The sequence below is a fragment of the Ctenopharyngodon idella genome, chromosome 9 (assembly GCF_019924925.1).
Source record: "Ctenopharyngodon idella isolate HZGC_01 chromosome 9, HZGC01, whole genome shotgun sequence".
Lineage (NCBI taxonomy): Eukaryota > Metazoa > Chordata > Actinopteri > Cypriniformes > Xenocyprididae > Ctenopharyngodon > Ctenopharyngodon idella.
This window is the reverse complement of record NC_067228.1, coordinates 35900499-35915638: the sequence shown is the minus strand read 5'-3', so window position 1 is coordinate 35915638 and position 15140 is coordinate 35900499. Positions and strand designations below refer to the sequence as shown.

At 37.5% G+C, this 15140-nt stretch overlaps 1 protein-coding gene across 1 annotated transcript in view; it reads left to right on the top strand.

Annotated features, from left to right (window-relative positions):
- The first annotated feature begins 1582 nt into the window (after positions 1-1582).
- si:dkey-11f4.7 (piezo-type mechanosensitive ion channel component 2) overlaps positions 1583-15140 on the top strand; it is an 80878-nt gene continuing 67320 nt past the window's right edge. The window contains 7 exon segments of the mRNA XM_051906099.1: positions 1583-1625; positions 3908-4003; positions 6843-6944; positions 8853-8898; positions 9698-9842; positions 10116-10335; positions 10419-10632. Coding sequence (XP_051762059.1) covers positions 1583-1625; positions 3908-4003; positions 6843-6944; positions 8853-8898; positions 9698-9842; positions 10116-10335; positions 10419-10632 — 866 coding nt within the window.

The window sequence follows — 15140 nt, the reverse complement described above, 5'->3', positions numbered from 1 at the left end:
ACAAAACACAGACATCTGATGCAGTTTTACTCACCACCCGCGATCTGCAAATCCAGCGCTGAACTGGGACTTGTTTACAAAGTACTCATCACCGAAATCCCAGGAACAAACAAACATACGTGTGCAACTAAAGCTTTGAGAACAGTGGCTGTTGAAGGACTTGGCACTTAATCTGGACTGAAAGACTGTTGGACTCTGGCATATTGTTTTATTGTTATATGACAATGATGACAATTGTTGTTACTGTTTTTTCTTTTTTTTCTTCTTCTTTTCTTTCAAGCATTTAATAATAATAATAATAAACATACGTGTGCAACTCTGTTGCTGCCCCGGAAAAACAAACTTCATCCACTGTTCCCTTAATGCTGGGTTCTTTGGGAAGCTGAAAAAGGTAATCTTTCCCTCACAACCAAAAACACACTCCTTCGGTGACAGGAGCTGCGTCTCATTCGGAGGCTGAATACTTCATCAAGGATGTCATATTTAAGAAAAGTAACCGTAACAAAATTGGCTGATATTCATTGTGAGGTGTAAAGTACTGTAATTTCTTTCTTACGTTGCAATCTAACAGTTATTTTTCTTAAATGAGACTGTCTCGATGATGTATGCAGCCTTCAAAGGGTGCAGCCCCTGAATTGGGACACAGCCATTGTTGAAAAATCTCTCTTGGCTTCCGTATCCCAAACGAAGCGTGTTGATGGGCGTGCTCTTGCTCTTGCTCTGGGTGATGTGTGCACACACATATCAGGGAGATGTGCCTATACAAGGAATTCCGCCCTTTGTTATGTGATAAAGGGCCATACTAGAAAAAACTCTCTGAATCCCGTACCGAAACCGGAAGTAGTCATTTGGCACAGAAATACTCCGTCATAAGTCCAACTCGTGTTTTGAAACTTTGGCCATGTTTAGCATGAGAATCCAACTCTTCAACAGTGTAAATAAGTCAGAATGCATGAAAAAGCATCAAATTCAAATTAGTTGGCTTAATTAGTTTAGCACATATATATTTCCCTGAGTTATTTTCACACCTAATTATGCCAGTTAAAATGTATTGTAGGAGCTTCCGTTACTTTCACTGTTCATTCTATTGCTCTATCATATTTTATCTTTCATTTAATAGCACAGTGAATATTTAAAGCTGCTCCAGCAGGGCTCAACGCTAAGGATGTTTTTCTACTGGCCCGGTTGGATGCATTTACCTACGCTATGTAACGAAAGAAGGGAGAATCTTTACCATCAGTTAATGTTAGTAATATGTTCCTCGTTTTACTTTCTTTGCTATTGACATATCCGACCGAACTACAAACTTTCCAGCAATGTCTGTGAAAAAGAGATGCAACTGTGCGTTTGTGCCATTGTGTGCCATTTAATTTTAATTGAATTTGTTTAATATTCTGTTAATAAAGAAGACATAATATATAAAAAGACAAAAGAATAAGACAGATATAATTTATTTTTTGAACATCTTTCTTTCTTTACACAGTGTAAGTAAATGCATCCTAAGGGAATAATTTAGAAATATAAATATAAATCATTTTTAAAAAGTTGCGAAGGTGGTCAGATGCAAATAGTCTTGTTCGAGATGCATCGGCGCTGCATCTCAAACAAGCCTATTGTCTACCACAGTGGGATGTCACAATATAGAGGAAATAGAAAACCGTTGTTTTGGCAGCTTGGGTAAAACAAGTGCTCTATTAGCAGGATGACTTTTTTGAGATCTGAAACTTACAGACTTTACAGACTTACAAACTGTACAGTTTTTTGTTAATAGTGATCTCTTGAATTTGATAAAAATAAAAAAAAGGTCAACAAATATTTAATTTCTCATGTCATGACCCCTCTAACATTACTTAAACGGACTTTGCCATTTTGTTATATTTCATTACTACATGACTTCTGCTCAGATTTTTGCCCCGATTTGAAGTCTAGATGAGTCGATGATAGTTGCTGAAGGTCTGTGCCAGTCTGGATACTGTGGGCAATCGGAGTTGACAGATTTTACAGAAAATCGAGTATTGTATGATGGACACAGACAGATTTTTTTTTTTAGCTTCAGACTATGATTCCATCGAGTCTTAGGATATCAAAACATGTTTGATATTTTGAGCTGATTTTAGAACACATATCTTAGTGTATGACTCACCCCTCCTGAAACCAAAGCTGTCCTCTATCTACCAGTTTTACAATAAAATACAATAAAGTAAATTAACAGAACACGTGTAACAAATTAACCTCAATATTTGACTCATCAGCACAGATAAAACACTCACCTCTAACTCCCGTCATAATCTGTCCATACTAACTGTGTCTACCCACCCAAGACCACATCCAAAAGCGCTTTGCTCATTTTTTCTTTTGTGACTCGGCACACAGAGTCGTTACAACAACTACTGTGGTCACCTCCGACACATCTACACTCCTGGGCAAAAAAAATGGGCCAAGCTCAAAAGGGCTTAACACCAAGCTTTTAATTGCCTTATTGGTCAATAAGACTACTTAAAAAGCAATTGCTATTTGAAGTGTGTAGGAAGAGCTGTCATTGTGTGAGGAGACTTTTCAGCTGCTGATATTGCTGAGCTGCTGCGAAAGACATTTAATGCTTTGGAGTACAGGAGAATATTGCAGAATGGGTTGCTGCCCACGAATGAAAAGTTGTATTCTAAAGAGTAATGATCAGTTGTTATTTTTCAACAAGATGATGCTCCTGCCCAAAATAGACATCCAAGAAATGGCTTGAGAATAAGTCCATCAGGCTCATGTTTTGGCCTGGTCAGAGTCCAGATTTGAACCCTATAGTGAATATATGGTCTCACATTGAACTCAAATGAACTAGGAGACATTTTTACTACTACTCATGAACTGTTTGAAGTCATTGAGTGGAACAACACTGACTCTTCTTCTGCAGCTTTTTCTTCTTGTAAAAGGTGTCTGCAAATTGGGGAAGGCTATTCTGTGCCAAGTTACTTTATCTACAGTAGTGTAATTCTTGCTAATTACCTAACTAATGATTTCTGATTAAAATGGTTAAGACCATTAAAAGTCCACTAATTTTTTTTCCATTTTTGGCTTTGCCTTTTCTTTTTTCTTTTCCTTTTTTTAGCCCAGAAGTGTATGTTTGTTTCATCTTTAATGCGTCTCCTAGCAATGTAACCATTTACAAAATCAGCAAGTATACGATGCCTTAAAGCCGTGTAGTGTATTCCAGCCTTTAGTGGAATTAGTTTTCTCACTTTTTTTTTTTCAAATGGTTTTGAAGTTTTAAACTGGTGTGTGTATTAAAAATGTCTGTAGGAGCTTATTAGCAACTTGTGGTTTTAAAGAACTGAATAGTTTTAAAATTCATGATTCATGTTTGAAGTATAACTGTGTATGATTATTATACATTAGTACAACGACTGAATGACTGACTGAGTAACTCCATAGGCATCTGTAGTATAAGTCAAACCTTTTTGTTAGAGTTAATTCCACATTAACTGGACCAGCCTGAAGTTATTTTCAGCATACAATTGTTTGTTAAATGCTATAGATGTTTCACTAACATGTTGAAATATAATTGGCCTTACAATCAAATTTTGGTCTTTCCCCATTCAAGTAAATAGGTTTAACTTTTTGTTCAATTTGAGCAAATAATTTCAATAATAAAATATATTTTTAAAATGCCAGATTGCATGCCGTTTTCTTTCCTATCTGGTTAAAATATGTTCTTGCAGATAAATAAATTGCGTCTGGAAATTATCCCTGGTAAATTTTTAATGAAGAAATATTTTTAGAGTAGGAATAATTTTGCCACTGGAAAAGCATGGTAGCAGAAATAAATAAAATAATGATGCCAAATGATAACCCATGTATTCTTGTGTCTCTTATACTTTTTTCTTTACTTATACTGTAATTACTTTTCCCCCCACAGCAATATCACTGAGGTACAATGGGCTATCAGTCGTATATCTTCTTTTCCTTCTGTCCGTACCGCTGTTGCCCAGTCCAAACTTGGCTACTATGAAGGGTAAGTAAGAATGAGTAATTCTTTGCATATAATAAATTAATGTTTAAGGTAATGTAACATTTTGTAACCGCTTTTCTTTTAGAGAATACTAAAGAGTATCTGTAGGAGAAATGAGTAAAAGGATTGAAGGGATATACACACTTGTTTTGTTGTAGTGTTGGCACACAGTGTATTTTTGATTTTTGTTTGGTATTCTTCTCAATTCAGCAAACACTGTTAAAGTTCTAGCCATCTCATCAATGATGCATTACAATAATTAGAGAGAGTTGTGCTGTCAGCAGAGTCAAGCTGCAGAGATTACCTTCAAGTGGACATTTGGTTGAGTGCTTTATAGATCCATATAATCCTGTCAGACATTTTCTCACATATTTCCATATATTTCCTCTGTCCTTGCTTTAAACTAATTTAGCCTCATACGCACACACACACACACACACACACACACACACACACACACACACACAGTGTTTACTGTAAAATGTAAGTTAAGGATGGTATGATTCTATAAGGTCTCAGCTGGAAAAAGAAGATGACAAAGCTTTTAGTAAAAATTAGGCAATCAGTAACACATTTGCTGCATCAGCTAAGTGTTTTCACAAATATAATTGATTTATTGCTAAACAATCAAAATCTAACACTTTATGAAACCAAGATGATACAGCATTCTCATTTCCCATTCTTTTCAAAAAGGTTGTATTCAAGTTTCATAGTAATTTTTCATGTATTTATGCTCTGGCTAATCTTTTAAAAGATGAAGTACTACAGGAACTTGCCTTTATGGACAGGGGCTCAGAAACTATGGCTTTAAAGGTTTTAAAAATATATGTGTGTTCATTCACCAGAACACCAGGAATCAGTTACTTTATTATACAGTGATCTTAATAAGCTTATGTTCTACACACTGAAACAACTATGTAATGACACACACAGAAACACATCCACAATAATCATAATTTGCCAAAAAAAAGTGCACAGCAATAAATCTAATCCAACCTAATCCAAAACACAAATTAAATGCACTAAAACAGACACATGGGTCAAAAGACGCATCCAGTTAACTCCAGTTAACCGCTCCACTAAAGACTCTTCCTCAGAAGCGCTGTTGTGCCAAACAAAGAAATGTGTGGGGGAGTGGATAGTGTTCTCGACTGGGTTCAAATCCTGGTCAGAAGAGTGTTTTGCTATAAAAACTCATGCAAATAAACAACTTTTACAAGCCCATTGCAAATGTTTTATTGAAAGTAAAATCTATAAATCATATAATACGATTGAATATCAAGTGTATGTATTAAAGGCCTTCTTTTATCACTTTTCAGGGCTTGTTTTGTTTGTTTCATGGATGGCTCAGCTACACAGGCCAATAAGAGACTACTACTACTATTATTATTATACTATTACTAACTACTATTATTCTTCTTAATTATAGGCCTACTAATGTCTAATTAAAATGTCTACAAATGTATAAAACTGAACAGAGATCAGGTAAAACCTATAGACTTGATTCATGGGTTCACAGAGATTATCACCCCCCAGTGGTGAACCATTGAAATTTCGAAATGTTTCGAAACACTTATGACATAACAAAGCCTTGTTTACTGAAATCACATGACTTTCATAGATGCTCCGAACCACTGATTCGAAACAAAAGATTCGTAAAGCCTCAAAGCTTCATGAAGCAGTGTTTTGAAATTGCCCATCACTACTGTCCATCTGTGTTTGACCATTTGCCTGGTTTTGGACTTGATTGTGGATTACTCCTTCTAATAAATACTGCATTTGGATCCTCAACCTTTGTGTCTTAATGCAGTTTGTTAAAACTGCATTGAGAAAAAAAAAAAAAGAATTGTTTTCTGACTTGAGACCAGGGTCACGGTGACTTATGCTGTCAAAACACTACAAGAGGAGCACCTGGCAAACAAACAAGCCACATAAACACTAGAGACAAGATGGAACAACACATGTCATATGTTGGAGCCATGTGCTCTAATGGCCAGGAAACCAAAACTGAAGATAGAGTCACAGGACATGGAGCATGAGTCAAGGTTGCAAAAATGTACCAAAAATGAAAATCTCATCGAGATTCAAAACCACAATTACAAAACCATACAAATTCAACCTGGTTTAGATCAGGTTTAGCTGGCTCACAATGCTTGGTATAAACGTTCTCGGTCAACTCAAGGTTTGATCCATGTCTCATGTGCAGCGAACAGCCAATCACACGAAACATGGAGAGCATCAGTTCGATTCACTTCTCGTGAGAGAGACAGTGTAATTCACTTCTGCTGGAAATTAAGAGATCGTTATGAAAAATATCATGGAATTAAATGCATTTACAAGACAGGGATAAATGCTGCTGCAGTGAAAGTCTGAGAAGGCAGCTGAAAGAAAATATCTGACCATATCAATGCAAGTAATTCGACTGAATTTAAATAATTTATAGTGGCTCAAAATGAGTAAAGAAAACATGCAAGCTTAATAATTTTAAAAGCTTTAAATATTAAAGGTTGTATTTATATGTATATATTTATATTAATTAAAATGCAAAGTTTAATATTAATTGTCATCAATTGTCATATAATTATATGAATATTTCATATGAATTATAAATAACTAATAAATAAGCATTAAGACTATCAGAGGCCCCTGGGCTCTACCTCTTTAGGGGCCCTTCATCCACCAGAACTATTACTTACATTCACTCTTCTTAATCAAAAAGCACAAGTTATCAGCCTTTTATTTTGCAGGAATATATGTCACTCCCCAGCACACTCTCACACTATACTAAAATGAAAATGTAAATGCAGTGATTTGACTGATGCAAAATTGTTTGTATATACAGGGAAAACGGGCAGGTTTCTTCGGGCTATTTGCTCTACTGGAGTAATATTTTTGGCATTGCAGTGTGGGATGCAAATCACCTTCACATATATTCCCAAGGATGGTAAGATCTTTTCTTATTTGTGTAAGTATTATTGTAATAATTGCTTGAAAGTAGATCACAGTTAAAAGTATGAAGGTAATTGTGAAAGTTTAAAATAAGAAATAAAGTCAAACTGTGAACAGACAAAAGTTGACCAGCTAAGTGTTATTATATTACTACTTATATATTATTATAGTATTTAATATTTTTTAATGAGCTTTTCTTTTCTTTTCTTTTCTTTTCTTTTCTTTTCTTTTTTAAGTTTTCTATCAAGGGCACAGAGTATAAATTCATGGTCCTGTCATTCGGCGTGTCACTGGTCACATGCACAGTCATTAAATGTGGCTCTGTGAGTGGAATGTGCATACTAAATTATTTAGATGATTGGTTGATTAAAGTCCACTCAGACAATGTGCTGAACAGCCACAAATTCAAGCTTATTAACCACCTGCGGTGTATGGAGCTTTCAATCAATGTGCAGAAGACACAGTTTCATATTGACTTCTATTAATGAATTAATGTTATAAGTTAAAGGTAACAAATGATTACAAAAAGGCAGTATCAGAGTACATATACATAATGTATGGAGAACACTAAGTATGAGTCCTACTGTTGCGTTTAGTAATGAGTGCAACTCTGATGTGCATCTGAGTGACAGATAAACTGCATGCTCTTATTTCAGTGTTGTTTTTAATTTTGTGGTTATTATAGCAAACAGATTGCTTTGTACATTGTTTAACAGCATTAAGCTATTAGGGCTGTTTTATCATTTAAATTAACTTTATGTTAAACATTTATGTTATGTTCTTGCTCCGCCCATGCAAAAATCACAAAACACAGATCGACAACAGTGGTTATAAACATATTTAATATCATATCATATCTGCTTCTCTATACATAGTATGCTTTGTTAATAAATTGTGTGCAGAGTTTTGTCTTTTAATATCACTGTCTTAGCATTAAGCCATGTTAAGCACTTTTCACGTTAAGCCGGTGTAGTGTAAATGCAGATATCGAATACAGGTCACTTTTAAAAGATTTAAGTGGGTCGTCAGAAAAAAAAATCGGATATAGTCAAAAAATCTGAATTTGGCATCAAGACCTGCAGTGTGAATGCAGCCTTTGAAATAACATCCGACCTGGATCTGATGTTTCCGATTACAGAATGAAGCATAAATATATATTAATTACAGAGTTATGTGAGACGCTTACTCTTACGCATGCTAATCACTTCCATACTGAATATACATTATAGGCCTAAGAAAACAAATACCAGAGCAAATGCAGCTTAGACAAACATCTCATGTGTTGAGAATTATTGAAACTCTGTAATCGGCCAAAATGCAACATTCAACTTTTCCTAGACTCTCTCTCCCACTTTCTCTCTAAACTGAATTTCTACGTTTTGAATTATAGAATTCGAGTTTAAAAAAATTCTAATTCAAAACTATATAAAATGCCACGTAATATTCAATTTTGTTAAATGACACTTGTCTGTAATTAAAATTTACATAATTCATGTTCAAATAGTTTTGTCATATTTCTGGCTCCATAGACACTCATCTCCACTTGGCCATTCTGGGAGCCAGTATGACACACTCTCACACCTTTAGCTTTCAACTGTTTTGGGAGGAGAAACATTTACATACAGTTTGTGGCTTGAACAACCAGTTGTATTTACAGTTGGCCAGTTGTGTCTGGAATGCATGTTAAACCACCTCCTGAAGTGGTTGGAGTCAAGACACTGGGTGGGTGTCATTATACCTTTACATAGGACAAGCGAATGAATGGATTGCTGAATAGATGGATGGATAAGAGTAAAGTCCCTAATCATCTTACTTTGAGAAGGGAAAGGGCTTACATATTCATCAGCTTTCTTTTTTACCCTACATTATCCATGCATAATAATATATGCTTGTTATTCTTCAGTGACTGGGCCATGGGACAACATTTTCTTTCACCTTGGCATTGTCAGGTATGAAATATATTAATTCTTTCAATTTTGAATCTGTTTTATTTAATTAAGTCTGGCATTCAAGATGCTAAATAACTATGCTAATTATAATATGATTATTCAAAACCAGCTAAAATATAAAACATTCTGAAACATTATGAACATTTTTTTTTTTTTTTCAAAGTTAGGAAACGTCTCCGGTTATGCATAAAACCTCAGTTCCCTGAGATGAAAGGAACAAGACATTGTGTCAGTAGCAAACATTTGGCCAATGATGTTTGAGCTGCCTTACTTGGCACAAATGATGTATAAAGTGGCGGTGAACACCATTTCCTTAGATTCTGCCCAGAAGGAAGCCATACCTCTTGTAGAATGGGCTCTCATTCTTCTCATTCTCTCATACCTTTTGTAGAATGGGCTCTCAAACTCTCAGGTTTTATATATATATATATATATTTCTGACGCTCTGCAGTACATTTCACTCTAGAACATTTTGATTGTGTTGAGATTTCATTGAGCCCTGCATAGATTCAAGGCACCCTGTGCCAGATGCACCAAAGCAACCTGTTTCACAGGTTTTCTGTTTTCTGAAAGCTTGTTTTTTTTCTCCATCTGTGAACATGGAGCTTCTGTGCCTTGCCAAAAAGCTCCAGTTTTGTCTCATCTGTCCAGAGAACATTCTCCCAGAAGCATTGTGGCCTATCAATATGCATTTTAGCAAGGTTTTCTTTTTCTGCTATGTTCGAAATTTTGTCTTGTCTCAATGATTCCAGTATATTTGCTTTTCTTAGTAAAACATTTTTTTTTAAACTCTTTCCAGGTTTAGTGATGTGGACACACTTAACATAATACGTCTGCTAATGCCAGATTTTGGTGTCCTCCTGTCCACACTGTTCATCATCCGTTGGTGCAAGGCCAAGATCCCACATCACAGTGAAAACTGCAGTCAGCTCTACGAGACTGAGGTAATGAGCAACTAGTCTTGTTATTGTAGAGCAGGACTGCTCAGTCCACTTTTCTGTAAGTCAAATCAAACACACCTGGGGCAGGTGATCAAGGACTCTGGGTTTACGTGAAAATTAAAGCATGGCTGGAACTAAACTTTGCAAGAAGGTTCATTGAGGTTACCCTCTCGATTAAATCATCCAAAACGTACTAGCTGCTTTGTGTTGCAACAGAAATGATAAGGAATTTTTGCTGTATTTATTTTAATGACATTTTTAGTGTTTATTTGACAGGGTTCAGATGAAGAGATTTCAGACTCAGAATGTGATGGGGAGAGTGGAACATCTGAGGGTTCCTCCTTTGACACCTCTGTTCAGAGCCGCAGCTCTCCTGCCTCCTCTCCCGACGTTCTACAGAAACTCATCATATTTATGACTGGACTGAGACTTCTCATGTCTTCAGCAATGAACACTGCTGGAAAAGTTTTGGTCACTGTTCTCTTAGGGCTGGCAGGTAATGCATATAAATATGAAAGTGTGTATGCATTCTGGAAAATTATCTGTAGATGCAGTCAATGATGTTACATTTTTTGGCAGGTATAACGTTTCCCTCTCTGACGTCGGCACTGTATTTCATGGTGTTTCTTGGCCTTGTGTGGTGCTGGGTGTTGGACTACACCATCTCTCTGCTGCACTACAGCTCTTTGTGTGTAATGATGACCATCTTCAGTGGAGGACACGTTCTTATCCTCTACCTGTACCAGCTGCCTCTCTTCCAACAGCTCATTCCTCCACAGGATGACTTTGCCAGGTGCAGTTCAGATCTCTACTAAATAAACCAAAATCATTTAGTAAAACCCAATGTTATTCACATCAAGCCTGCTGTAAAAGTATGTTTTGCCACGAAGAAGCATCATCAACGAGTCACATTACACACGATATATAGTGGGGTTCAAATGTTACAATTATGGTCTAATTTAATTCCTTTTTTCTTTCTATTTTACCTATCTACTTTTAATAGCTTCCTCCTTCACCTCTTTCAAAGCTTATGATCTTTATTGTCTTGTTAAATTGTCCAGGGATTCAAAACTGGTGTAGTGATCTTTACACAAGATGACAATTAGGGCCTGTGTATTAAATTTTGGTCACGTGTCACTTGTGTATAATATTAGTTTTTGTTTGTTTGTTTATTTAATCAGAAGCAGTATTTTAAGAGCAAGGAACATGTTTTCGTGCAGCTAAAATAACTGAAAGTTGGATAAGAATAATCTGAGGAATAAATTAGGGGTGTTTGATTCTGGGTTTTTCAGAGTCAACTCCAATTCCCGACTCCCACTGTAGGATTGACATCATTATTACACACTAACCCTCTATGGGACTAATTGTGAAATAACAGCTAGAAAAAAATAAATTACTTTATATTTTACATATATTTTACATATATTTAAGACTAAATCATTTTCCAAAATTAAGTTTTCTACACCTGACCTTTGACCTTTTTTAGGGTGCCGTCATTTATAACTGACTTTGTCTTATTAGGGTAAATTATTTTTGTCTGTGAAGGAGTGAAAAGGTCTTATTTAAAGAAACACACACACACACACACACACACAAAACATTAAAAGCGTTATTAACATTACATTTAATTTGGAACTCACATGTCAAAAACTTGACTAATTCAGATGCAATTTTACTGCCTGAAAATGAGTGCGTCAGAAGGGTTGATCATAAAGCCTGATTGAACTTCTTTTTTTAATCAGATTGTCTACTGTGTCAGGCTCTGGAAGAGAAGATTGAAGATTTTAGCAAATTACAGTTTTTTTATAACTTGATGCAAAGTTATAAAGCTTCTGCAGGAAAGAAAAAAATAACTGCCTCAGGCACTGATTTTACAGCATCGACAATAACCAAAAAAAAAAAAGTGCATTACAGTGCACATAAAATGTGAATCTTGCACTGTTTTTAATCCGCGTAGACACACCAGAAAGCTTTGCTCTCATGATGGTTGCACCATCATAGCCTTGCCCCACAAGATTATTTCTGTTGTCCAGGCCATGTTTTTCAAGGCAATTTATTATCATTTTGTGAGGCCTGTTTGTAAGCAGTCCACTGAGGCAAGTTGCAGGAGAACCCAAGGTGCAGTTTTATTTTAATCCACATGATCTAACATAAAACAAGCTAAGATCTGGCTTAACATGGCATGACTTGGTACAAAATCATCAACAAGAACACTCACCAACAGTGGTCACAGGGACAATACTAGACAAAGAACAAGGCAGACATGAGAGCTTAAATACACAAGGACTAATCACAAACAAGGAACACCTGTGCACAATCAACCAATAAACCCATGAACCAACAGGAGACACATGAACAGGGGAGCACATGGCAGGATCACATGAGGACAAGGGAATCACATGAAATGGGAGCATACGGCAAACAAGGCAATGCAAACATGAAACATGAACTAGAAAATAAACCATGAAAACATAAGCATGAACATCAAAACAAAACCCAACACCATCCGTGACATATTCCCCCCTCTATGGATGGCTCCAGATGCCCAAACGAAACAAAACCCCAGACCCAAAGTTCAGGAGGGTGGTGGAGCAGAGGCAATCTTGAGGGAGGGATGGTGTGTGCCACATGGAACAGGGCATGGCAGAGGTGGGCCTGCGTCATAGGGCATGGGCAAACCTGGGCCAGGGAGCATGGGTGGACCTGGCAGGCTAGGACACCTCTAGGGAGGCGCCGACAGTTCAGGGGACCAGGGTGGCCTGGAGTGGGTTGCTGGGCTGAGGCAGTCACTGAACGCTGGTCAGGGGCTGGAGTCCCCTCTGGATGCTGGTCAGAGGCTGGAGTTCCCTCTGGATGCTGGTCAGAGGCTGGAGTTCCCTCTGGATGCTGGTCAGGGGCTGGAGAGGATGCATGCATGGCCCAAACTTGGCCATAATGGTCAATGCTACACAATCTGGTCAGTGCTGCACTATCTGGAGACTCTGGTGTAGCCATTTTGGCTGAGGGATCAGGAATGGCATCCATTAACTGAGGGCCCCAGTCGTGGCAGCCATCTTGGCTGAGGGCTCAGACGTGGCAGCCATCTTGTGAAGAGACTTAGGCATGGCAGCCATGACTTGAAGAGACTCAGACTTGGCAGTCATAACTTTAACAGTCTCTGGCTGGGCAGGCATGATGTAAACAGGCACTGATCTGGCTGGCATGATGTGAACAGTCTCTGGCTGGGCAGGCATGATGTGAGCAGTATCTGGCTGAGCAGGCATGACATGAATAATCTCTGGCTTGGCAGGCATGACGTGAACAGGCTCTGACTTGGAAGACATGACGTGAACAGGCCCTGGCGTGGGAGGCATGACATGAAGAAACTCAGGCTTGGCAGGCATGATGTGAACAAACCCAGACTTGGCAGGCATGACATTAAGAATCTCAGGCTTGGCAGGTATGACATGAAGAATCTCAGGCTTAGCAGGCATGACATGAACAGGTTCAGGCTGGGCGGATACTGTGGGATTGCGGTGCTCCTCGTCCAAAAAGCCCACAGTATGTGATGAGCAGCTCAACAGAAGAGCATGGTCAATGTATTGAAATTGTAAAAAAAAAAAAAATAATAATAATAAATTGTGGATGGCCCTGTTGTTATAGTACCACAACTAAAGAGATTTGTTATTTTTTCCTTTAAATCTTTGGTTTCATCAACAATTACTTCACTTAAAACTTCACTTTCTTTTAGCTCTCTTTTTATTTCACTTTGTTCTGGATTTGGTGGCTTGTGTACTTAGCATTGCCACATGCATTCATCATTTTCTTAAAGAGAGGGTCATACTTTGCTATTTCTTCTAAGATTGTCAAAAAATTGCCCTTGTTATCAGAGTCATCAGTTTCTTGATGACCTCTCTGTGCTATATTTTGAGTGACAGTTTTAATTTAAGTACAGTTTTCCTCCACTTTTTTCTGGTTCTCATTTATGAGATGTAACATTGATGAGTTGCTGTAAATAGCCCGTTTGACTGTCTGGCTGTGCTTACCCGTCCAGTGCTGCAGGCTCCCGTCGGATGCTGTGAAGGCCCCCTCAGTTGATGGTTGGAATCGCTTACAGTTCTGTTGGAGGGCGCCGTGAGCTTTAGGCTCCTGTCGGATGCTAAAGTGAGCCCTCCCAGTTGAGTGGAGAAGATCCTTCTCATTATCGGCAATCTGTCAATTTGCGGCAACATTATTATTTTTTTTGTCAATCTGTCTACCGGCAGCTGTCCAGCACTTATTTGCTTTTTCCTTTCTCATCGGACAGCATGACAAATATGCATATTTTATGCTATATCTGATTATATGTAAGTGTAAGCTCATGAAACAAGACTTTGCAAATTAAGTGTACATTTATACGACAATGATGTACTAAAAATAGAAAAGTTTTTCCTTTGCATTTTTCGAGTACAGAAGACAACATTTTCAAAATGATCCGTGTTCACACGGATCCATGAAAATAATTAAAAACGCTGTATTATGCTGCCAGGCCAGTAGTTGGCGATGCATGTAGGATAAACGTATATGACGTATATGTTATATAGCAACAGCTCCATCTCTTTGATGCACAAGTGAGTGATTTCAGAAACAGCAATGGAGTGGACAATGAGAGTCAATTCCTGTGCTGGTTCCGACCCCAATACTAGGGCTGTTAACAGTTGAGAAATTGTCCCTTTTGGAGTCAACTTGATAATTGATAGTTACAGACAGGTGTGTTGGATCAGGGTTGGATCTGAACTCTGCAGGTAGGTAGATCTCCAGGAACAGGATTGGGCACCCCTGCTCGAAGGTAACTGGAGTGCAACAATCACAGCATAAAGGGATACTCCACCCAAAAATGAAAATTCTCTCATCATTTACTTACCCTCATGTTTTGAAAAATAATCCATCTCTGTGAGTTCATATAATACAAGAGAATGTGTCCCTTCAAAAACCAAAGCAAACGCAATGGTAATCTTCTGAACTGAACTAATATTTTAACTCTTCCCCCGCCATTGAGGAAATCTTCCATCTTTTATGAGACGCTTTGGTAACACTTTACTTGAAGGGGTGTGCATAAGACTGACATGACCCCTTCATAATCGTGACATGACACGTCATGAATATGAAGGAGGTTTTATGCATGTTTATGACAACTGTCATTAAATGTCATTCGCTCAATTATGTCATTTTTAATGCAAAGATGACATTGTTTGAGATGTCTGTGTTATGACAACTTGACATGAACCAATACATCATAACCTGTCAGTGTCTTTGTCATGACAACTTGACATTATTTAGCTT